Genomic DNA, 24751 nt, shown 5'->3' with positions numbered 1-24751 from the left:
TGTTGTTGTGGTTAAAATTTTTTTTTTTTTTCTATATATATAAATAAATTTTATTTTTCAACTTTATTGATAAGTTGATCAAAAGAATACCTACAAAAATAGAAATTTTTTTTTTCCTTCTGGGCACACTCGAAATTTCAAGCCTTCTTATATCTTTTTCTTCAAGCCCCTACGTAACTATCTACGTATATCTCTCTTTCACTACCATCGGGGCTGTCCACTCTGTCACGGTGTTAATGTATATGCCTTCACGAGTCTCTCTCAGTGTGAAAATCCCATCTCTTTACGTAGAAGAAGCAGCAGAAAAGTCTTAAAGAGGAATGCGTAAACAAACCTTCGCAAGAGAACACTGAACACAAAAAAAAAATAAAATTTCTTGTCCGTGTTGTTCTTAGCAGCAAGATAAAATACGAGGGGAAAAAAAATAAAAAAAGGACTGAACTATCTTCATACGAATTATCATGCTTTTATCATAATCTATTGCTTTGTATATTTTCTGTAACATATTTATGTTTTGGTGACGTACAGCCTTTATTATCTAGTTCTTCTAGATAAAAACAACAAAATATATAAGAAAGAAAAAGAAAAATTAAAATTCTAGAATATTTATATTTGTATTAAGAGAAATATTTACTTCTTTCTTATTTAAATAAATAATTAAAAACAAAAAAGGAAGTAAAACAACAAAAAACTAGACAACTAATCCCTGTATCTTGTTTCCTTTGGATTATCCTTGTAGTAATGAGCCGGTGTGGGCTCAATTGAATCCTCTATAAACTCATAAAATCTGCTTGCATAGTCACGCGGTGGAATAGCACTCACTGAACTTAAATCGTGGCTTAAGCCTCTCCAGAAAGTTTCTAATTTCTTGATAAAAGAATAATTAGTTAGACAATCAATAATACCGACGAAATATATGATCTTTTTATCATTATTAAATGGGTCAGAAGCTCTGATACCACCATCATTTTGTTTAAAATAATGGGGTATCAAGTTGTTTTGTTTATACCCCAGCTTTTCCAAAATAATAGAAGCTGACATCAATTGTTCTTCAGGATCAGTTGCACCAGCGTCTTTGCTTGCTTTCTCCATATCATGAATTCCCAGAAGTAATGAATAATCCATAGTATTCAGTTTTGCTAGGAGATCCACATCTTTCTTCAGTTGGATTAGAAATTTCTTACTCTTTAGAGGACCGAAGTAAATCTTCTGATTTTGGTTCAACCAATTAACATCTTTCAAAACTGGTCTATATGATGTATCTTCTTCCAAGCGTTTATGATCTACTTTCGTCTCTCTACCCCAGGTAGAACCTTTAAGATCAAACGTCATATGCATATCTAAATGTGGAGGTAATAGGTTGTTCATTACCAAGAAGTATATCCTTCTGTGTTTGATTTTATTTTGAAAAGAAATGGGCATTTTCACCCTATGTAAACCGTAAAATTGACAAATTAATGTATCTGGGTTCTCCTTTACGTGGTTGTAATACTCTTGTATATGTTTCCTCAGATGCAAGTGTTCTGCATGATGAATTGTCTTGATGATATATTTGTAATCTCTAGAAAAGTAAAAGAATGAGCCACTCTTACCAGGTGAGTTTAATTCACTAAGAATATATTTCGAAGTTAAAGACACTAAGTAATCAGCAGGATCTAAACCAAAAAGTGCTCTTAATTCACGAAAAACCTCCGGACAATAATCTTTGAACTTAAATGCATATTGGGAAGAGGGCGTAAGCTCATTTCCATGATAGTCAAACGCTAGCTTCTTCTTAAATTTGAAATCACTAGGAGTCAATGGCTTCATTATACCAGAGCATCTAGACACTGCTACTCTTATACCAGTCAACATATTGTACGCAATAATGAAATTAACATGACCTTCGCTCACTTTATTACCAATTAGTACTCTATCATCATCTACTATAAATGATTTCCTCTTTCTTTTCATTTCACGTTTATGTAGTAAGTGTTCTCTCATTTTCTGGATTTCTAATGTGGCTGATTGTGATCTTTTTAAGCCGCCTCCGTCCACAGAACTATTTAAGTTACCACCATCGGCTCCGGAAGAGTTAGCATTTTCATTAGGCTGGTATCTCACTGCCCTTGCTGTTGGTGGTTGTGGCAGAGATGCGGTCGATATTGATGTTAGTGTACTCTCTAGCTTTGGTAAATTATTGTAATGTGTTGTAGAAGATGGGCTATCCATAGCTGTTTTATGCAGATGGGTCGGTAGTGAGATGATTGAATGATTTGCTAGTTTGTGTTGATCATTAAAACTCATAGAGTGACTTGTCCTTGAATTTCTATTATTAGTTGAGTTCGAAATTACAGGTTGAATTTGGGAATGTTTTGAGGAGTGAATTTTTAAATTTGGAATATGAATAGAATCTAACGTACTTCGCCTGGAAGATGACCTACGAGATGTGTGTGTATTAAGTAGTATACTACTCCGTCGGGTGTGTGATTCAGCAACGGGTGATTCTATATTTGACATATTATCACTAGGATTTCTAGAATTAGTCGTGAGTGTCATCCCTTTTATATGCATAATTTCATCAGTATCTCTTTTTGTAACGTTCTTGACTTGTATATGGGCGTCATCCTCGGCCGCATTTTGTACATTTTGGATATAAGACTCCGTATGCACTAGTTTATTTCCATCATCATTAATAAGATCTAGTAGCTCACTTCGTACATCATCTTGTCCTTCTTTCTTTCCCTTAGGCGATAACTCGAGGTCGCTAGAACTACTTACCACTTTAAGTTTCTCTATCATCTGTGGATCCAGTTCTACATTCTGTTTCGCTATAGCATTTACTTCATTAATTGCCTGAGCTTTAGGCTTGTTTTTACTCTTCGTTATCAGCACACCAGCCTCCCCGAGAACCTCAGGCTCCGCCAGTACCCGTTTCGGCCTCCCCATTTCTTCAACAGAGGTAGGAGTTGAGGACTCATGTGGATCATATTCACGGTTATCGTCACTATCAAAATCCTCCACACCTCCCCACTGCCCTTTCTGATTATTCTTATTGATGGTATCCATATCCATATTAATATTCATATCCCTAGTTACATCAAACCCCATCTTCTCAGAATCTGGGTCAGTAAGCATATACATCTGTTCTTCTTTTTTTACTTTTATATTTCTATTGTTTATGATTTATTTAGTGGCTTTTACCAAAAAAACGAAACAATTTTCTTAAACCTTCAAACACTCACCTCTTTGTTTTTTTGTTACTAGTTTATTTTTAAATATCTTTCTCCCGTTCTTTTTAATTTCTTTGATTACCTCTATCTCTATCTCTATCGTTCTCTCTCTCTCTATACTTTTTTAAGAATTTGTGTATCCTTATTTGTTTTGTATTTTTTTTTTTTGGTTTTCTTGCTTTGAGAGTTATCACGTTTTATATATTTTAATCTATCTCTTATAGAATTATAGACAAAAAAAATCCCTTCTCTATATTAAGAAGAAATTTATTTCGAGATTATGTAGATCTTTATCATTAAAGTTTTCTTTTTTGCCTTCTTTCCCTCTTCTTCCTTAGGTCCTAAAAGTTTATTATTTTTTCTTTATTAATTTTTTTTCTTTCTTCCCTTCTAGGCGTTGTTTACTTTTTTTCTCCCTCCTTCCCCCTCAAAACTCCATGACGATATCACTACAGTTGTAAGATTTGAATCTATATAGAATTTAACTACGTATCAAATTAATATATAGTATTAACATATATTATTACTATAATATATAGGATATTATATCCTATATATGATTATAATATCTTAACAACATCAATACATCATCATCATGTGAAATAAAACTAAATGAATCCTTCTTTTTATTTTGAAAAACCGAAAAAAAATAAAACAGAAAAATTCCAAGCAAAAAAAAAGACTTGTTAGTAGGCCATATTACTGTATTTACCCGGATATATATATTTTTTGCTACAGCAACAAACAAAACAACCGGAGGATAAAGACACCAGTGTATAATAAAAACAAAAACAACCGGAGTTTATAAATATACTTTACTACGCACTACCATGTGATATACTCGTATAAGATACATCACTGTATACTAAATTGGGAATGATAAGTACGTATATAACGACAGAGGGCGGGCGCGTCTTTTTTTTTTTTTGATTTTTTTTTTTTTTTAATTTTTGGGTTTTCCAATACGGAAAGAGAGAGAGAGAGAGAACTTGGCAAGCAAAAACAAAAAACCTGATTTTAAGAGTGAGAGAGAGAGAGAGGGACGAGAGAGAGGGGAAGATGGCATTTGAACCATTAAAAAGATATAGATTATTAGATACTCTTGATTTGTATTATTAAACGGAAGGGGAGGTTTTTTTTGATTAGAGAGAGAAGGAAGAAAGAGAGAGAGAACTAGAGACAGATCATTACATATATTTTGAAGGGTAAGGGACAACATTTATAAAAGGGTTTTTTTAAGAACTTAATTATTCGCACAAAAACTAGGTTACTTTTATTAAAATACGCTAGGGAAAAAAGAAAACCATTTGAAAATAATAATATAGTAATAAAAATAAATAAGAATAAGAATGGTTGTGATACCTACAGAGTCTACGTCGGCGCCTAACAACACACCTGTTGAAAGTTCTTTATCTCCAGATGGTAAACACGGTAGTGTTATCGATATAGCTTTAGAGGATGAAGATGATGACGACGAGTCTAAGGGAGAAGTGCCAAATGATAATGATAACGCCAACAACAACGTCACTGCATCTGGCGGAGCCGATGAAACCAAATATAAGGCGAAAGCCGCCGATCCAATTGGTTCTCTTACAAGTGACGATACTTCTAGACCTCAGAATCGTACTCCTGACCACAATACCTCGAGTAATGTAGTATCTAGTGGCGTCACCCTCCCCCAGGACACTCTAACACACACAGCCGCCGTCGGAGAAAACACCCGCAGCGAAGCACTACCTCCAGGACCCGCCCGTGAAAACGACGAAAACAATGAAAACGACAACGCGAATAATGTACCTTCGCACGAACCAGAGGAGAGCCGCAGCGGTGAATCTGAAGTAGTAAAGTCGAGCGATGAGGTGACGATGCAAGGCAGTAATGGTCTCGTGAACGGTTATACGCAGGTGCATGCCAGCGTCAAGTCTGATATCGAGGACGAGAACTATGTTCCACCACCACCGCCTAAATATATTAACTCTAGGCTCGACGGCTTGCGGTCAAGGTTGTTGGTGAATCCAAAGGAGAGTAAGCCGCAGACCAGAGCACATAGCTCATCTCCACCTCAACAACAAATGAAAACATCCACTAACGATGCAGCACAAGTCTTGTCCTCCTTGAGGGGCTACCCATTCTCAAGATCATCGAGCAGAGCCCGCCCAAGCTCTGTTTCTTCTTCGTCATCCAACGATAGACATCATTACCACTTTACTAGCACATTAAGCAGCAGTAGTATACTCGGAAAACCACTGTCATTTAAGAGTGAGGAGTCTAGCCCTGGTTTGGATAATGCCACCGTGAAGTTAGAAGAAGACCCACAAGAAAGAGTGAAATTTGAAGAAATGTATGTGACTAAGAACCCAACGATTCTTAGGAAACAAATGCGGGAGCAACAAGGAGAACAAGAAAGACCTAGTAGGATTCCTTCGGACATCGAAGCTAAAATAGCCACTGCACCAACGATAATTCCTCTTCCTAAAGCTTTATGCTATACAGTAACCAAGAAAGGCAATGTAAAGATAGAGAAAAACCCAGCTCCATACCTAAGAGTTTTTCAACAAGATATATCAAATATTGAACTTCAAGGTATTCCTCCTAGTGAAGACGATAGCTCCAGTTCATCTGATTCATCTAGTTCATCTGATTCGGACTCATCTGATTCCGATACGTCTGAAGATGAACAGGCTGAGACCGAAGACAAAAGTAACCAATCCGATACAAGTATACCTAATCTAGAGGGTGCCTCTAAAGAAGAGAAATTAACGCGATTTAGATCCAAAATAAAGGAAGCTGAACGAATACTGAGGGAACAGAAAACGAGAAATATAACTTGGATAAAAACTGGGAAAATGGTGGATCCTGAAACGGAAAATTCTAAGATTAATAAGAAAAAGAGAAAACATCTCAACCCTGATGGGACCAAGAAAATCAAGAAACCAAAGAAAAAACATGGCGAATCCAAAGACAATAAAGTTAAGAAGGAGAAAAAACCTAAGCATGAAAAGGGAAGGCGTAAACCTGCTACAAGATCTCGTACAGGTTGTTGGATTTGTAGACTAAGAAAGAAAAAGTGTACAGAAGAAAGACCAGCCTGCTTTAATTGTTTAAGACTACACCTAGATTGTTACTACGATGCTTTCAAACCTGATTTCGTTGCAGATCCTGAATTGAGGAGACAAAAAATGGATGAGATTAGAACTAAAACTAAAGAAGTTAAACGCCAAGCTATGAGGAAAAAACCCCAACCGGAGCAGTAATACTAACACATACTTTTAATAAAGCATATTCACTAACATTCTGATAAAAACATTTAAATATATATATCTATATATTTCTTTTCTTTTTTTTGTGCGATCATTTTAGCATGTCAATATTATTAATACTGTAATTAACAAAGACATTTTAAGCGTTAAATGGTGACATTAAATATTATATAGATAAATCTGTAATTTCAACTAAATAAAAGAAAGTTTCTTTTGCTCACTTATCCAAATATTTAAAAGTAAATTATAGTAGCTATCGTTTGTTGGTTTCTATTAAAATATGAAAACAATTATAGTAAAATATTAACAAATAAATGCGATGCAAAAATTAAACTTTTACTCTTACAATATATCTCCTTAAATGCAATTTAGCAGTCCTCCGATAATTAAATATACTTCACAATATCATTGTTTTTATAAATCTCAGCTTTACTGTGGCGGTGGTCTTGAAGCATTGTTAAACCCGGTGTTTACAAAAGTACCTCCCATAGATGCCTCACTGCTAGGAACTGAGTAAGGATATTGTGCGTAAAATGAATTGCTACCGCCATTATCTAAATGTTGGTTGGCCCAATATACATTACCTGCAGGTGACACTCTATTTTGCTGATTTTCAATGCTTTGCTGGCTATTGTTTCCGGGTGGATAATTTACATTAGAGTTGTTTTGATACCCTTGTTGCGGGTGGAATGCAATATTGGTTTGGTAATTATGAGCAGATGGATTTATTTCATTGGTGTTATAGGCATTCTGCATCGTAATGGAATTACCTACACTATTCACCATTGGTTGTTGATATGACTGATTGACAATTCGATGATGATGGTCTTGCTGCTGTTTCAATAAAATTTGCTGTTGGTATTGAGTCTGCTGCAGGTTCTGCTGCTGTTGAAATTGATTATGTGTCTTCATTTGATTATTTGGTCGTTGTTGTTGTGGTTGTTGTTGTTGTTGTTGTTGTTGCTGCTGCAGTTGTGATTGTTGTTGATACAAATTTTGCATATAATGAGCCTCATTATCGTTAACCCTAGGCTCACCATAACTACTTTGCAACTGTTGAGAGAATGGAGAATGAGCCTCAGGAAGTATGGTAGTATCAGAAGTGACCGATAGCCTAGATGGGTAATTTACTAAATGATTCATACTATCATAGTAACCAGAAACACCGTTTGAGGCAGTTGCAGAACTTGAATTCCCAATCGAGTTCTGTGGACGATGTTTCTCTGCTAAATTAGGCCAACCTGCATAGCCATAAGAGTTTCTATGATTGTCCATAGTGGGCGTTGAGGTAACAGACCTATCAGTAGAGCTCATAATATTTGCAGAGCCAACCGAAGGCAAATAGCCCTTAAGAGAAGAGTTTCTACGACTAGAGCCAAGAGACGACATAGACATACTAGGACGAAATATTTCACTTAAGTACTTCATGTGATTATCTTCCGAGTTAAAATTGTTGTTGCTGTCTGTTGCTAAACCATTACCATTAGGAAGTGATTCATCCTCATTATGTAGTGAATATAATTGTGGAATGGCAGTTGCATTAACAGGCGAGCTGATACTAATATTATTAAACTCTCCCGCTAATAACTCTGATTCCGATGGCTTAAGTTGGAAACTTGGTTTTATATCAAATGATTCTGGTGGCTTCACTGAGGTACCACTATATACCTTAGAAGAATCTTGCTCCAAGCTAGAATTCTTATTGGCATATTCATTAGACTGCGAAGCGTATGATCTATCTTTACCAGTTTGGCGAATATCAACATAGTCTTTACTCAGATTCATTTTATTGGATTTATTTTGCTTATTTGATTTATTCTTCCCTTCGACAATCTTAGGTTTAGTTTCCTGAACAACAACATTGAGTATATCATATCTCTGATTTTCTGTGTTAAATTTGATATCACATTTATTGTAGGATAATATTTGCTTACCAGTTAAAAGAACTGCCTCTAATCTTGCTAATTTCTCTTCTTTAGGAGATAATTTATCCTCCATAGGTGGTTTACCAACCAATCTAATCATGCAATCCTCCGATGTATGGATTTTAGTGTCATTAAAGTCATCAAGTTCATCACCAATGAAGGTGAGTTCTTTCAACTGAATATCTTCTTCAAAGAGATAAGATCTTTTCGGCTTTGAGTTACTTGAAGTAGGTGGTGATACTAAACCACTAGCTAGAATATCATTCAGGAGCGCAGCATAAGTTTGACAAAATGCTACATTTGATTTTGCAAACTCCAGAACAGTCTCATTAGCGAATATCCAACAACCAATAATACGTAGCATGGCCAAATAGAGGTGGGTTTCATGGTTACTATTCCAAGCTTCCTTAATGACATCATTCAAAACTCTGGTAATGTATGTGAAAACAAAACCAAGATAAGAGCTCTGGTTTCTAGTCAGAGCAAAAGGTTTAACCATATTCAATCTTGAATTATTTCCCATGCTGTTGAACAATAATAGTAAGTTAAATCCACCAATTGCTACAATTAAATCATTGTATATCGTCTCAATGTTCTTAATGTATCTAGAGGCTATTTTTTCGAAGAGTGTCAACTCTAAAGTCTTGATAGCTAATCCATTTCTCAAATAGATGGGTTTCATTGGGTTACACCAAATATCAGGTGCAAAATAGGACCCAAACAAGGCTACAAAGTAAAGTTCTATAATTTCACGATTTACAATCTTTGTGCCCTTAAGATCCTGAGAGTGCACATCTAATATAAGCTTATCCAGTCTTAGGTGCAAAGTGCTATCATTTTCAAGAATAATGGTTTTGAAGTTAGATAATGCAGCTGGGCACGGGGATTTGGCTAAGGCGCTCTTTATGAACTCCTCCACAGCCATACCTAGATTGTCCGTTTGAATATACACCATACCCCTCTGCAAATACGTCTCTCCGGATGATGGTAGTAACAGGGAGGCTAAATCAAAATATTCAGTAGATTTGACAAAATCTTCAACAGAATGTCTATTTGATATTTTCTCATTCATGATCTTGTACCTCTGGGCAGAACCGAGATACAAAGTACAACGGTGTAACACCAATCTAACTATAGCTGCTAACGGATCATTATACTTTAACGAGAGTATCAGTTTTTTAGGAAGAGCTTTTGGTGGTTTCTTCTTCAAATTAAAAAACACGAATACTTGTGGCGGCACCCCATCGGTGGTTTCAATTTCCGGATCAAGAAAGATATAGTTAATGATCCCCGTCAAAAATGTCTGAACTTCTTTATAAAACTTGGCTATCTTACTACTCATCTTCCTGAACTCGAAATACTTTGGCTGCTCACCAGCTTTTCTAGGCACTATAAAATTTCTTAAATTTTGAAACCATTTGAAAATAGGATAATATATCTTACCCCACAGAGCATCCAGAATCAGCACCGCAGTCTGCTTATCAAAAGCTTCCGTCATCTCACTAGGATACTCTTTGTACTGTCTATACAATTGCTTCTGTTTTATAAGATTGGTCTCAATCATCTTCATCAGCTTAGAATGCACAAACGTCAAATACCCACTCAACAGTGCATAATCATGCGTGATCTGATTCGTCCTCAGGATCTCATTCAACCTCTCTTGGAAATCACTTATTGTATTGAGTACTAACGCCTCTGATTCAGACTCCAGAGGATTCATTATTTTTAGTTATTATTCGTATTTTATTTTTTATTTTTTGTCTTTGCTTTTTTATTTGTTTTTGCTGAGAGTTCTTATATTGATCTTATCGTTATTATTTTACTTTTTATAAGTCAGATTGTTTCCTTAATAAACCTGTATTATTAATCAGTTTCCAATCTTTTCACCAGAAAAAAAGTGTGTCACTTTTTTCCCTTTATTCTTCTTCCGCTTTCCTGTCCTGTGAGGCCCTTACCTTTCACCTTTCAGAATAAGATTATAAACAATATACCAAAGAAACCTTATTATCGTATTACTTCCAACCCCCACAAGACAATTTAATTAAATAAACTCCTTCCTCTTCCCTCGTTGCATGTCGATTCCCAAAACAACGAAATTGCTTTTTCCCACACAAAAAAAAATTATAAAAAAAATTAAATTAATGAAATTTCATTAACAAAAAAAAAAAAATTTTCCTTATCTCCGGTCCCTTATATCCATTATACTACACGTGATATATTTATGCTATCTATAATATTATTAGAATATAACTATATATCAATACTTATCTTTATACCTGGGCTCTTCTACACCAGCACTCGGAGCTCTGGGGCTCTACTTGTATCCATGCCTGTATGCCGTTGTTCTCAAATATCTTCTCTACACGCTTCTTGATGATCGTGGAGTTCTCGCTGTCGATGTATTGGATGTGTATGTAGCCAGTCAGCTTGTTCTTGGCTCTAAACTCATCGCCGTCATGTTCATGTTTATGATGGTCCTCTTGCTCATGGTTATGCTCATGGTTATGATGGTCCTCTTGCTCATGGTTATGCTCATGGTTATGCCCATGGTTATGCTCATGTTTATGTGCATCATGGCTATGAGAGTGACCATGAGTATGACCAAGTGGAGCAGCTTGATTGGGCCAGAAACGAGGTGTAGTGTAACCTGTAATACCAGGAGTCATAGATATTTCGTTCAGAGCATTCTTGACCGCATTGTGGTTTCTATCATCAAGTTTTAACAACAGACCATTCATTGTAGATTTCAGTAATGGTATAGAACTTAGTAAGATCAGAGATCCAATGAACACAGATGCTAAAGGGTCAAATACGGGCCAACCAGTCATCTTTATCAAAATCGTAGAGACAATTACTCCCACTGAACCTAAGGTATCCGCTAGGATATGTAGAAAGATACCCTTCATATTCTCCTCATGCCCACTACCGTCTTCATGGCCATGACCAGCATGGTCAAATGCAAAAAGACCAACTAGATTTACTAATAAACCCAGTATAGCAACACCAAGAAGTTCATTGGTGGCATGCAGATGCACTGGGTTGAAAAATCTTCCAATCGCCTCGATGAAAATGCCACTTACAATCCCCAATAGTAAGATACCATTAGTAAAGCCTGCTAACGTACCTAGAGCTTTCAAGGCAAAAGGGTATTGATCACTTGGTGATTTTTTAGAGAGCACACCAGCAATTAGTCCCAAAAGAAGAGATGTACAGTCCAATGCCATATGTAATGAGTCCGACAATAAACCCAAAGACTTAGATCTAAACGAATACAATAACTGAACAAACATAAAGGTGGTGTTCAGTAATAAGAATGAAAAAATTGACTTAGTATCTTCATTTGATGCAATCTGTCTTAAGATGCTTTTCTCAGACACAAGGTGTAGATCCTTACTCCTGCTATGAGTATGCACCGATGATTGTTCTTTCCGAGTCAAGGACATATTACTTACTTCTGCCACGATAACAAATACCAATGTAAATACATCCCCCAATAAACTTGATGCGATTGTGCTAAATGATAGGTATTGTAGTAAAATGGACATGAGGCCTGTAGAAAGCATAGCGTACTTGAGTGAAACGCTAATAAAGAAAGAATTCAAATCGTGAGTGCTATGGTCTGAATTACTTGTCTTTATATCTTCCAAGGTCAAGAAGAATATTGATAAACAACCCACAAATACTACAACCATTAAGAATTGAACTCTGTAAAGATCGTAAAGCATTGATATAAGTAGTAATAAAATAAAACTTACTGCCGGTATAGCGATCCACACAGTCTTGTACATAACCCTGGTGTTAGATTCACTAGGTTTACCTTTGTTATTACCACCTAGACCAGTGAGAGGTGAAATAAAGAGAACTATCACAAATAGCATTGCGTATGATACAACATGAGATATGTAAAAGTTGTAATTTTCAGGACTATAACCTATTGTCAGACTTATAAGAAATAAAGGGCCGAGTACTTTAGTCAGATGAACCAGATAGGACACAGAAAATTTAAATTTCCTTTCAGCATAATTACAGCACTCTTGAATGATTAGTAGCGACAATACTGTGGATTGGATAGAACCCTGTATGAAATTTAACTGAGATACTAGAAAACTGATAGAGAATATAGGCAGAAGAGCCTTTATATGGTCTAATCGCGTCGGCACTCCACTCTCAGAATTAGTACCGACTCGTATATCAATCGCATGTGATAAATAACCTATACTGACGAAACATGATGCGGTAAACATCGGAAGGAGTACAAGTCTAATAAAATGATCAATATCGAAAAATGTATGACCGTGATCGATTCCATCTTGTAAAACTTCTCTATGAGACGGTATTATAAGATTACTAGATAATATTATAGTCGGATAAGATATCAAGAGCGGTATTCTATTCAATAGGTCTTGCACACTCATTATATCTATTGCTTTTTTATTCCCCTTGAAACTCAGTGTCTTTGTAACCCTTTGTTCCTTTATTTTTTTCCCTCTTATCACTTCAGATAAATATCTCACACCTTATATATTCTGTATATCTTAAATAAAAGTGGACTCAGCTCTCATTGCTCTTAATATACTCGAAAAGTGTTCTCAATACTATATATAGCCAATTCTTATATTGACAAATTTCTTTGATCCCATCGATTTCAGCTTCTATTCCTTTTGTGCTGATTGTCGTATAACGGTATACCGATAACTAACTATAATAAACTAAATATAATATTGTAATTTTAACAATATTATTTGCACAGATTCCAGTATAATTGTTTGTTTTAGTATATACAGTATATTTATGTAGTCGTCGTAAAGAAAATGAATCGTTTCTATTGAACTTAGGATTTAAGTAAGACGTTTAAATTAGAAAAATAAATAAATAACAGTTAATAAAAAAAACAATGGATAAAAATAGATACTATTCAAAGTTTATTCGAACTGTACTTTTCATTAATACGTTTAATCATAGCCTTGCGTTGAGCTCTCATAGCCCTGAGGTCAGGTGGCTTAACAATGCCAAGTTCTTTTCTAAGTTCCACGACGTCTTTCTCCAGTAGCTCTTCCCAGTAAACATTAATCAAGGGTTTGCAACTTAGACCTGTCTTGATAGCCCATGGCAGATATGTATTATATAATCTGTCCCGTTGTGGTTTCTTTAGACGTAATGGGGCAAGCATCCATCCCAGAGTGGCCATTGGAACTCCCATATTAGCAGACTCTAGGGCCTTCACAATAATTTCACCCTCAATGATGATTGGCAGATCATTCAAAGCATGATAGAAATCATGACACTGTCTGTATCTTTTGAATACGAATGCATGGATAGGGTCATCGATATACGTAACTGGGGCCCTGGTGTCTGGTGAAACATTCTCTTTCTCCAGCCATTTATAAAAAGTGTAGCCAAATGTATTCTTAGGCAGCTTAGACAACTTATTCATGTCAAGAATATCAGTGCGCACATTAGGTTGATCTCTTAGGATACGTCTCCCGGTTTCATCAGCCAGCATGGTCTGCTTCAAACTCTCCAAAAAGAAGGGGAAAGCAGTGGCCTCACCCAATTGGACAATGTTAATTCCATTCTCAGGATGGAAAAAGGCTCTAATACCAGAAATAGCAAAGAGCAACATTTTTTCATGCAGATACAGAGGCACATGGCCCTCATAACGTGGTTCCATGGGCCTATTATTACTCAGCGCCCTGATTCTTTGTTCGGTCCTCTCCGCCTTCAATGCAGCATAGTCCTCATTCCTATTGTGCAGTTCACCACGGTGCATAGAGTCAGCCAACCGTGCCTCACGGCCAAATATATATGAACCCCCAAGAGCAGCTACCGCTGTTGACAATAGAAACCCTCGTCTCTGCTGCCCACTTATTAATCCAGAAGCACCGCTTCTGCGAACTACCGAGTATCTCAACATTGAATCACCCTTCACAAATATCAAATTACCCAAACGAATCTTGCTAGCGTAGCTTATATCAAACTTTCATAGAGCCATTTAGCCTTATTAAATTGATGTCATCCTTCATTGGGTCGGTGCTTTTCAAGGTTCTTCATGAGCGAAAGCGAGCCTAAGCACTTTAACGAGCAGATGAGGATAATCGTAAACCTCCCCTGCTACTATATTCCAATAGTTTAGCTCTATCTTGAATAGTAATAAGTTCAACGAAGTTTCACTATAGTTTTGTTACAAACGTCTGTCTTTACTGTTAGCTATCCATCCATTTAAAATAAGTTAGGGATGACTACGGAGGTGTACAAGTATGATTATTTCGGTGACACTACCAAGTGCAATACGGAGCAAGATTTAGAAACTGAAGTAAGGTGGTTAATCAATGAGATTATTAAACCTGATCTGCCGAATATTATCGATAACTTTTCTATGTGCTTAGAGCTGTTGCAGAGCGACCAGGAGTTCACATTACCCTTGACTAATGGTAAGGATGAGACAAAAAATGCAGAATCACCTGTCATTAAGGGTTTGATAGTGAGGCAAGGTGAATTTATCACTGATTTGCAAGTGGTTCTCACGTTTGGACAGTATAAAAAAGGGAAGCAGGTTATAGCGAAGATGGATACAGGCCAGAAGTATTTGCTGGTGCAATTCAGCTCTATAGTTATGAAATTGAAAGATATGCTTTTGAAATTACAGAATCTACAAATGACAGATGACATAGACGAGTTTTATAATGTGCTAAGTTCTGTGCTGGATGAGTTGAACGAGTCTATCGATCTGTTGCAGAACCCACCACACGAACTAACATTTCCGGGAAACAATAATGGTCCATTGAAGCAGATGTTCTCAGACCACATCAATCTTTTCGAATCTATACATCACCAAATTGCTTTAGAAATCACGATTTTCCGTAACGAATTGTCCATTGAATTCCGGAACTTAACGAAAGTGACAAAACATCCTTGGAACCAGATTGATCTACGTACAGGTAAATGTTTCACTGAACAGATAAAAGAAGAGCTCAAGAATAAGCGTGATAAAAACCTCACGGATGTACTAAAACAGCATAACCTTCAGGTCACAGAATCTTCACTAATGAACAATATAATGTCAACTTTTAGCTCAGACAGCGTTACGCTACCAGAGGCCCAGGAGTATCTTAGAAGGTGCATGGGGTTTGATAAAAAAGTCGTGATGGAAATTGAGAAGCTAGCGTTGACCACAAGTGATCCCTCACTAATCAGCATCAGCTCCAAATTACATGGCCTCAAAATATGTATCAACAACCACTTCAGTAATTTATCTGCACATAAGTAAAAAACACTAAGTAAGCATAATATTTTCATCAATCAGTGTTAGATCTGTTCTCCACCAACTGTTGTAGTTCGGCCCTTCTAGCCTTGAGTGCTCGTAGTTCATCCAATTCCTCGTCCGTAGCAGACGCAATTGCAACAGCATCGGTACTGACGTCCATATCTCCGTCATTCTCATTAACATACATCTCCCCACTCAGCCTTAAACGATTGAGTTCGACGGTTTGCCTGAGATTGTCTACCTCTCTGCGCTTACGAACCAGCGCCTTCTCAATCTTGTCACCCAGAGTCTTTACCATCGGATCCACTTCCTCAAAGAGCGCCAACCTAGCACTCTCAACATCATACTCAGGAACCAACTCAAAAACACGGTTGATCTGCAACATACCACCACACAACGAAGAACTCTTAACGCTGTCCTCCTTCAGCTGCATTACATTCTCCCGCACCAGATCAACCGCCTCCTCAAGATAAACAACACAATCCTCAAGACTATCCATCTATTGCTCCTTTTATATGCCTTTCTTTGATATCTTTATGAGTTCCAAATTGGATATATACAACCAGCTACTGTAGTATTCTTTTGTTAATGTTGGATTTTGGTGTTGTTTAATCGGTTACTACCTTATTAACCCAAAAAAAAAAAAGAGCCCAAACATAGATTTAAGGCTCAAGTCACATAGAGAAGGAGGAAGGTTGATCTAGATAATAGAAGGCCTTTGCACATACCATAGCGAGATAAGCTGTATTGCTAGTACCAGTTTCATTAGATATAGATGCATCCCAGTACTGTACCGGATGGGAATGGGGCCAGATCTCCTGTTAATGGGAAGAAGAAGGAGGAGAAGCGACCTATGGGGAGGAACAGATCTAATTCGCGGAGCAGTGGGTCGCGTACTGTTATGGATATAGATGAGATGAATAGTGAGTTCATGCGGACATCTCCCTTGAAGCAAGTTACTGCGCAGCCTATTGGGGGTGCTGCCGGAAGCGCTACGTCGCCGGTACATGTGGGGTTGAGCCCCGATCATGGTCTTACTTTGCCACGAGCAGCTGTAGATGAGGAAATCAACTCTAACATTAAACAGTTCACGAATATTATAGTGTTGAAGTCATTGAACGATACATTTGAAACCAAGTTTTTGGTGGTGCCGTACAAGCCAGATGGGTTGAAGCTCGGGAGACCTGTGGCTTCTGGTAAAGCTGGCGGCGGGTCACAGATACGACCTGATAATGGGAATTTTGACTCTAGGGTGTTATCCAGAAACCATGCGTTGCTCAGTTGTGATCCTGAAAACGGTAAAATTCACATCCGTGATTTGAAGTCAAGTAACGGTACCTTTGTGAACGGGGAAAGGATAGATCAGAGCTACACCGAGCTAAAAATAGGAGACACTATTGATTTAGGTACCGATATAGATACCAAGCTTGAACACAGGAAAATAAGTGCTATCGTGGAAGATATATCTGTTATTCCGTTAGTTGGCGGGTATCAATCATCATATCCATCATCATCGAGGCAGGTTTCAGGAAAGGAAGAAACATTACCAATATTAGACACAGCGATGAAGAACACTGCAACAGTTGAGCCTGGTCATACTGTGAATAAAAATATAGCTGGCCCAATAGTTGCAAATAATCAGGAATCCGCTGTATCAGTAACTACGGCCCAAAGAGCGGCATTTGAGGCTGCGATGTTCGGTGATGTGGTAAATGTGGATCTGGACGATGAGGTCCTAGGTGTACAAACCGAGATACTCAGCGGTATTTTTGTAAATAACTCTGTCGGCACAAGTCCTAATCTTGTTAATACTATTAAAACCTTAACGACGGAATTAGCGCTGGAGAAACAAGAGGCAGCTAAATTGAAATCTATGGAAAACTTTCTTGTGAACTTTACTACAAAACTTGACCTAGTCAAGGTAAACATGGAGCAAACTAATGAAAAGTATTTGACCAAATTACAAGATTCATTAAGACAAAACTTGTCTGAGCAGCATAACAAACTGATAAACGAATGCCTGGATAGAAAAATTAAACTTGATGAAGAAAACAGAAGATTACGTGAAAGAAGCGAAGGAATAATTGCGCACAAACAAGAAGAACTTGATATCTTAGAAAAAGAGATCAAAGAAGTTGAAGATGGTCTTGAGAGAGAGCGGAAACTCCACCTTCTGCTGGAAAAGCAAGAAAAAATGGTATCCTCAAGCAAATATCTACTGAATGGTGGAACAAAAAACGCCAATACATTAAGAAACACAGACCTAACCTCAAATAAAATACTGGTAACTGCTGCAGTCACCGTTGGAATAGTGGCAGCTGCTCTTAAATGGCGTCCCTGGAATTCTTGAATAATAATTTAACAAGAATTACATTATGATAACAAAATACGAATGAGCTGGTGATTTTAAGCAAAAACTGAAAAAAAAAATGCTATAGAAACTAAGCACCTGAATATGCGATGAGACGGGGTTTGCAATAAGGCTAAATAGAGTTAGTCTGTCATAATTACAGTCATTGGCCCGATTCTTTTTTTTCCAGTATGGTTGAAAAGGTGGAAACATTATTACAATGGCTTAGGCAGAGCCCCGAATTTAAGTTAAACCAGCATATAACTGTGGAAGATACAGAGGACTCCGGAAGAGGTGTATATCTTTCAACTGGAAAGATTGGTCCAAATGTTCCTTTGATTTCTATTCCTAGTTGTTTTCAATTGAATACCCTCACGGTTAGATATCACCTGCATTTATTTAATCGTAATATAAAAGCGTCAGGCGAAGAGAGACACTTTCCGTACTTAGAAGAAATCAAAGAAAATGATCCAAGAAAAGTGGCATATGGTTTGTTAGATGATGAATACATTAGGTCTCTCACTTCTTTTCAATTGATATCACTATATATATTGGCTGAGTGGTTTTTATTACCAGCCTGGTCCAATAACAATCAATCATTTAAGTCGTTCTGGAAGCCCTTCTTTGATTGCTGGCCAACTGATGATGAACTGGCTTTAATACCTACTAAGTGGTACTTCTCTAAGGATGATCAGATACGTGATCTAATAAAATACTTACCAAGATCATCACAAAAACACGTGCAACGAATATCTGATCTGATTCAAAATGATTGGAATGTTATCGAACCAATCATAAACAAGTGGATAGAACTAATAGAAAATGATTACTGGAACACATTTTCTCTAGACAACTTATTCCATCTTTTTATTCGAGTGTATTTTACAATCAATTCAAGATGTTTGTATGCTGAAATACCCGACAAAAAGGACGATATAGCAAGTCGTTTTACATTAGTGCCTTACGTGGACTACTTAAACCACACAACAGATGTTGACGTCCACTGTTATCCAAGAATAAATTATAACAAACAGGACTATTGCGGGGTTGGTCAGTTCACCATATATTCTGGAACGTACAGATACCAAACCGTTGGTGAAGAACTGTATTTAAATTATGGGGCTCATTCTAATGATTTCTTATTCAACGAATACGGATTTCAGGTTCCGCAAAATCCTTGGAACCATATGGATATATCTACAGAAGTGTGCGACGTTCTAGCTAGGAGTCAGGAAACTGTCGAATTTTTAAAAAATATGGATTATTGGGGTGACTATTCAGTGTCATATGAAAATGTCAGCTATAGGTTGACAGTAGCATTAAGTCACTTTACATCTAAAGATGATAGAAGAGTCCAAAAATTGATGGAAGGTTTTATAACTGAAGATTTTTTCAGTACAAAAAACAATGTAATCCTTCGAGATATCCTAACTCAAAAAAAGCTGAAAATTGAATCTGAACTAGCAAATTTAGATACCAACATCAACAAATTACAAGAGAAGCTACTATATGTTCGGAATATACGTGCTCTTCATAATGATGAACTTCAGATAATCAATAGTATTCTAATATCGCTTCAGTAGCGATTTGCAAATTCTAAACATTTTATATCACCTTTATAGAACTTGTAATTATATATCCAAAGAATAATAACAACGAATATATATGCATATGAGTTCATTATTTCATCGAGGTATATCTAACAGCTATTTATATGGGACACACCTTTTCATTGCAAATTATAATGCCAAATTTTACCACAAGAATTATATAATATATGTACAAGTATCATGAAGAGAGTTTCTTCCCACAGTAAATATCTATTTTCCCTTTTACCAGATGGTTGAGTAACATATTTCTAGGTATCTTTAGATTATTCCGATTAGAGAGATAGGGAATAAAATTTATCAATTCAAGCAACTCATTCCTTTTAAGAATTTTTAATTGGGTAAAAGCCCATGAGTTTGTCTTAGGTCTTGATTTAATTCTATCTAATATCAGGTGTGAAATCCTACTGGTATCTAATAACAGTCTATTACCATATGTTTGTGATAGGAAAGGATAGGCCTTGTTGAATGTTGTTATCTTTTCTTGCATCAATGGTACGATAACTTTATTCAAGTCTTTCATACCAAGTAATTCGCCATAGTCTCTACATTCATTTAACACACATAAAGGTTCAATAATGCTCTCAATTAGATATTTTTCAATAAATGCGATGAATTGATCATTAAATATTTTATTTTCCACTCTTATATTCACTACTCCGCTTGTGGATCCCAATTTCTGTAATACGGCTAGCATTGTGTTTGTCTCCTTCTCTCCATTCATAACTAGATTTGAGTTATCTAACACAGGTAGTTCGGAAATCATAATACTGAGTTCGTCCTTTTTAATTGACATCTTAAACTCCTCCTCCTTAACCACAACCTTAGTCGTGTTATTGCTACCAGTCCAGCCCCATAACACTCTGGGTCGCTCGGTTAGCAATTTTTTACTAGCATTGGGATCTATCAATCTATCCAAGGTATGGAAACTGGGATTCAGCAACAAAAGAGTACTATCCTTTGTTACCGCTTTTCTATAACTCTTCATCAAATTCTTCTCATCCATCCAGTTGGAGCCTCCAAGGACAATATTCTCCATCGGAGCTACTAACCCATCTGAATACCTCGGTACAGAACAACTAGCCATAGTTTGAACCTGGTCGAGGACAAGCCCTCGATTTGATATACTCAGTTTCGAGTCATTGTGCAAAAACCTGTCTAATGCAGCTTGGTCCCGCAACAACATCACAACATTAGGTATCCGTCCTTGTTCCGGCAACTTCGCAATGCTATACCCCAGCAAAGAGACCAAAGGAACATTACCCAAAGTATAAACCCGAGGTACAGACATCACAATAGTTATTTCCTCCCTGAGAGCACAATAAGGTATATGCTTATTGTCTTACGCTAATTGTATACGCGATGTCTTTTCTTTCCTATAGCTAGCCCTTATTTATTAGGTAGAAGAATCCCTGTATTGGTCTTGACGATGGTCGGGATAGAACTAATCAAGCACTCTTATAATCTCGACTTTTATAGTAATTCCTTACCTTATTACTAGTATATTTAATGTTTTAACCTTGCAATCATTATATCGCATCACTTTTGAACTTACACAAAGCGAGAGCAAAAGTGGTCCCCATTAAGGGCGATAATCGAATCATGGTGGGGGTTGAAACAAGAGCCAAGAGCTGGTGCTAGATAACTTTGCACCTATAAAGGACATTGATCTGTGTTAATGTGTGCCGACAGACGCTAATACTTGTAACTGTGTAATTGGGTGAAAAGGGATTATTAGGTTTATTCTAGATAAAATATGTTAATAGTTGGGTTAACTGGAGGTATAGCTTGTGGTAAGAGTACTGTATCAAGGAGACTGAAGCAGCATTACGAATACCCGGTAATAGATGCGGATGAGATAGCGCGGGTGATAGTTGAGCCCGGTGAGATAGCGTATGAGAGTATAGTAGAGTATTTTGGGGAAAAGATTCCAGACCTTGTAAACTCAGATGGTAGCTTGAACAGGCCAGCACTTGGCCGCTGGGTGTTTGCTAATAAAGAGGATCTTAAGATGCTGAATAGTATTACGCATCCTGCAATTCGTCAGATGATATTTAAGAACATCCTGTACTACTATTTGAAGGGATACAAGTTGTGTGTGCTTGATGTGCCACTATTGTTTGAGTCACACATGGACGATATATGTGCCGTCACCATCAGTGTGGTCAGCTCTAAGGAAACTCAATTGGAAAGATTGCTAGCCAGGAATCCAGAGATGTCCGAACAGGATGCACTGAATAGAATCAAGGCACAAATGTCCATGGAGGACAGAATTGGCAGGTCTGATTATGTGATACAAAACAACGGTACCCTAAGTGAACTATATGGACAACTCGATAACCTCGTGAAAGCTATTGAACCCACATTCCTACGTACAGTGATTGAATACTTCCCTCCATTCGCTTTCATAAGCGCAGCAGCAGTGTATTTATCAAGAAGGTGGCGTGCTTCTAACTCAAAGAAGTAAAGTAAAACGATAGAAACTAGAGCATTTTGACAGAAGATTGTGTTAGAAAATAGCGTTGTTACTTTTCTAGGTATTTTTTGTGCTTATGTTTCAATTAGCTACCACGTATTAGCAATGAACGGAAACAGATAGTAACTTTAATGCCTTGCTCAAATTATTAGCTATTCATATAGATATATAGGAGGGTCCACAATGAAAATAATGATTTATATAGAATATTAATTAATATTAATTATAATATTATAGATCACCCTGGACGTTAACTATATAAGTGAAAAATTTCTACGAGGAAATCTTTGGGCTCATTTAGTTTTAATTATCTATAACGTTACACATAGTTTCATTTATGGAGGTCTTCTTTCGTTATCATATTGATTTTGTTAGTTATAGCACTGAACTCTATTGATCATATCTAGAACAGACTAACCATAACAACTATTCTAGTGTCAAATGCTTTTTAGGAATGCGTTGAGACCGCTAGTTCAGGAATTGGCCACTGCCAATAAGCAATTATTGAGGCCTGCTGTGAGGTTTTACAACGAGGATCGATTCCAAAAAAGAGATAATAACTCTGATTCTAGAAATAGAGATTTCAAATCGTATAAACCCAGAAATTTCAAACCTAGAGATAATTTCAGAGATGGAAATGATAGATATAGTTCTAGAGGTGATGGTGATAGATATAACTCAAGGAGTGGCAGCTATAATACTAGGGATGGTTTTAACTCGAGGGGTAACTATAACAATAAGTTTAAACGTCCTAATCAGTTTAATAAGTTCGAGAATGACTCAAGAACTCGAAGCTATAAGAATGACAAGTTCTCATCCAAGAGAAATAACTCAAAAGCCAGTGAAGAAGTCGATTTGGCGGCCAACAGTACCGCTGAGATTATACACATCAAGAAAAATTCTGAAGACCTCAACGTATCTTTGAAAGATTTATTTGAAAAAGATATCATTTCCCGCGATTTGCACAGTAGTATTGATAAAATGAAATTTCCCTCTTTATCTCCTGTTCAGCAGAAAACTATTGAACCTATCATCACCAATAGCGACAGTGATGTGATTGCAAGAGCTAAAACAGGTACTGGTAAAACTTTTGCATTTTTAATCCCAATTTTTCAGCACCTGATCAACACTAGGAAAGATTCATCTGATATGGTTAAATGTGTAGTGATTGCTCCTACGAGAGATTTGGCATTACAGATCGAGACAGAGGTTAGGAAGATACACCAGAACAACAATATTCTAAAAAAGTTCTCCTCAGTTTCTCTGGTCGGTGGTACTAACTTTGGTGAAGCCATGAGACGTATGAGACAATCAAGGCCTAACATTGTTATTGGTACTCCCGGTAGACTAATTGATGTTTTAGAGAAGCATGGTAGTGAATATTTCTCTGCCGTTGATTTTAAGGTACTTGATGAAGCTGATAGATTATTGGAAATTGGTTTCAAAGATGATTTATCATACATCAACAAGATGTTAAATGATCTCAACAGTACTGGCCCAAAAAATATCAGAACCCTGCTATTCTCAGCAACTTTGGATCACAAGGTACAAAGTTTATCCAATGACATTATGAACAAGGATAAATGTCTCTACATCGATACAATTGATGAGAATGAACCTGAGGCTCATGAAAGAATTGATCAATCTATTGTTGTTAGTGATCAATTCTCTAGTAGTATTTATGCGGCTCTTGAACATATTGAGAAACAATCTGCAGAAATCAAAGACTACAAGGGTATTCTTTTTTTACCAACTGTCAAATTCACGAAATTTTTTGCCAACGTTTTGAAAAGAAATATTAAGTTTCCTGTCTACGAATTTCACGGCCAGGTCACTCAAAATAAGAGAACTCGTATTGTTACTGAATTTAAGAAGAAGTCGAAGGGTCTACTAGTATGTACTGATGTCGGTGCACGTGGTATGGATTTCCCTAATATCACTGAAGTTTTACAAATTGGTCTACCATCTGAGCTTCCTAACTACATCCATAGAATTGGTAGAACAGCTCGTAGTGGCAAAGAAGGTTCTTCAGTAGCCTTCATTTCCAAGAGTGAGCTCCCTTTCTTCAAGCTGCTTGAGGAAGAGCATAAAGTGAAAATTGAAAACGTCACGGAATATGAACCACAACCTCACATCATGGAAGCTCTTGCAACTAAACTACATGTTAACGAAGACGAGTTGCACGAAATCATATTAAGTATCTTATCATTTTACCAAGTGTGTTTGAAAGACTATGGCATGAACTACAGAAAAATTCTTCCTGAAGTTGCAGAGACATATGGTGCACTACTCTTAAAGGAGGATAAAAGATTGCCATTCCAAGGTTACCACCTTCTAAACAGATACGGGTTAGGTTCAGACCCCGTAGCTACAAAGATATTCCAAGTCGATGAACTCAGATCACGCAATAGTGGCAGAAGACCAAATCATAAATCAAACTCTAGACGTGGTCAATACTAATTACAAACCGTAACTTTTTTTTACTGCTTCCATTTATGATAAGTGATTATAGAAATAACGAACTGAGCGGTTTTATTATGTGTCATCTTATTTCTGATTTTTTATTATAAGTGATGAACCCCCATCTTTTTGATGTTACGATGTCCAAAAAGTTTTAACAATTTTAATTTTTTTTTTATTGCATAGACAGTACTTGT

The 24751-nt window shown here is 36.8% G+C and overlaps 13 protein-coding genes across 13 annotated transcripts; 6 read left to right on the top strand and 7 right to left on the bottom strand.

The window, feature by feature from the left end:
• Positions 1-699: 699 nt before the first annotated feature.
• On the bottom strand, positions 700-3123 carry MSS4 (1-phosphatidylinositol-4-phosphate 5-kinase; the record flags this gene model as incomplete). The annotated part of the gene is made up of 1 exon (XM_071052908.1): positions 700-3123. One exon carries the CDS (start codon positions 3121-3123, stop codon positions 700-702), a length of 2424 nt encoding a protein of 807 aa, XP_070911158.1.
• A 1032-nt stretch (positions 3124-4155) lies between these two features.
• On the bottom strand, positions 4156-4431 carry RNJ42_02742 (uncharacterized protein; the record flags this gene model as incomplete). Its single annotated transcript, XM_071052907.1, has 1 exon — positions 4156-4431. The coding sequence occupies one exon, from the start codon at positions 4429-4431 to the stop codon at positions 4156-4158; it is 276 nt and encodes a 91-aa protein (XP_070911157.1).
• Positions 4432-4561: 130 nt separating this feature from the next.
• UME6 (DNA-binding transcriptional regulator UME6) lies at positions 4562-6466 on the top strand (the record flags this gene model as incomplete). The annotated part of the gene is made up of 1 exon (XM_071052906.1): positions 4562-6466. The coding sequence occupies one exon, from the start codon at positions 4562-4564 to the stop codon at positions 6464-6466; it is 1905 nt and encodes a 634-aa protein (XP_070911156.1).
• A 435-nt stretch (positions 6467-6901) lies between these two features.
• EBS1 (Ebs1p) lies at positions 6902-10117 on the bottom strand (the record flags this gene model as incomplete). The annotated part of the gene is made up of 1 exon (XM_071052905.1): positions 6902-10117. One exon carries the CDS (start codon positions 10115-10117, stop codon positions 6902-6904), a length of 3216 nt encoding a protein of 1071 aa, XP_070911155.1.
• Positions 10118-10667: 550 nt separating this feature from the next.
• MSC2 (metal cation transporter MSC2) lies at positions 10668-12812 on the bottom strand (the record flags this gene model as incomplete). Its single annotated transcript, XM_071052904.1, has 1 exon — positions 10668-12812. One exon carries the CDS (start codon positions 12810-12812, stop codon positions 10668-10670), a length of 2145 nt encoding a protein of 714 aa, XP_070911154.1.
• Positions 12813-13312: 500 nt separating this feature from the next.
• COQ4 (ubiquinone biosynthesis protein COQ4) lies at positions 13313-14311 on the bottom strand (the record flags this gene model as incomplete). The annotated part of the gene is made up of 1 exon (XM_071052903.1): positions 13313-14311. One exon carries the CDS (start codon positions 14309-14311, stop codon positions 13313-13315), a length of 999 nt encoding a protein of 332 aa, XP_070911153.1.
• Positions 14312-14632: 321 nt separating this feature from the next.
• On the top strand, positions 14633-15664 carry RAV2 (Rav2p; the record flags this gene model as incomplete). The annotated part of the gene is made up of 1 exon (XM_071052902.1): positions 14633-15664. The coding sequence occupies one exon, from the start codon at positions 14633-14635 to the stop codon at positions 15662-15664; it is 1032 nt and encodes a 343-aa protein (XP_070911152.1).
• Positions 15665-15692: 28 nt separating this feature from the next.
• Positions 15693-16160, bottom strand: SPC19 (Spc19p; the record flags this gene model as incomplete). The annotated part of the gene is made up of 1 exon (XM_071052901.1): positions 15693-16160. The coding sequence occupies one exon, from the start codon at positions 16158-16160 to the stop codon at positions 15693-15695; it is 468 nt and encodes a 155-aa protein (XP_070911151.1).
• Positions 16161-16436: 276 nt separating this feature from the next.
• VPS64 (Vps64p) lies at positions 16437-18011 on the top strand (the record flags this gene model as incomplete). The annotated part of the gene is made up of 1 exon (XM_071052900.1): positions 16437-18011. The coding sequence occupies one exon, from the start codon at positions 16437-16439 to the stop codon at positions 18009-18011; it is 1575 nt and encodes a 524-aa protein (XP_070911150.1).
• A 191-nt stretch (positions 18012-18202) lies between these two features.
• On the top strand, positions 18203-19594 carry RKM2 (protein-lysine N-methyltransferase; the record flags this gene model as incomplete). The annotated part of the gene is made up of 1 exon (XM_071052899.1): positions 18203-19594. The coding sequence occupies one exon, from the start codon at positions 18203-18205 to the stop codon at positions 19592-19594; it is 1392 nt and encodes a 463-aa protein (XP_070911149.1).
• A 205-nt stretch (positions 19595-19799) lies between these two features.
• CBS2 (Cbs2p) lies at positions 19800-20909 on the bottom strand (the record flags this gene model as incomplete). The annotated part of the gene is made up of 1 exon (XM_071052898.1): positions 19800-20909. The coding sequence occupies one exon, from the start codon at positions 20907-20909 to the stop codon at positions 19800-19802; it is 1110 nt and encodes a 369-aa protein (XP_070911148.1).
• Positions 20910-21374: 465 nt separating this feature from the next.
• On the top strand, positions 21375-22085 carry CAB5 (putative dephospho-CoA kinase; the record flags this gene model as incomplete). Its single annotated transcript, XM_071052897.1, has 1 exon — positions 21375-22085. The coding sequence occupies one exon, from the start codon at positions 21375-21377 to the stop codon at positions 22083-22085; it is 711 nt and encodes a 236-aa protein (XP_070911147.1).
• A 450-nt stretch (positions 22086-22535) lies between these two features.
• Positions 22536-24554, top strand: MSS116 (ATP-dependent RNA helicase; the record flags this gene model as incomplete). The annotated part of the gene is made up of 1 exon (XM_071052896.1): positions 22536-24554. One exon carries the CDS (start codon positions 22536-22538, stop codon positions 24552-24554), a length of 2019 nt encoding a protein of 672 aa, XP_070911146.1.
• Between the last annotated feature and the right edge of the window lie 197 nt (positions 24555-24751).

This window comes from Nakaseomyces bracarensis, assembly GCF_045282275.1.
Source record: "Nakaseomyces bracarensis strain CBM3 chromosome Unknown Scaff10_0, whole genome shotgun sequence".
NCBI lineage: Eukaryota > Fungi > Ascomycota > Saccharomycetes > Saccharomycetales > Saccharomycetaceae > Nakaseomyces > Nakaseomyces bracarensis.
Note: the sequence above shows the minus strand (reverse complement) of the source record. Positions and strands in the feature narration are given on the sequence as shown.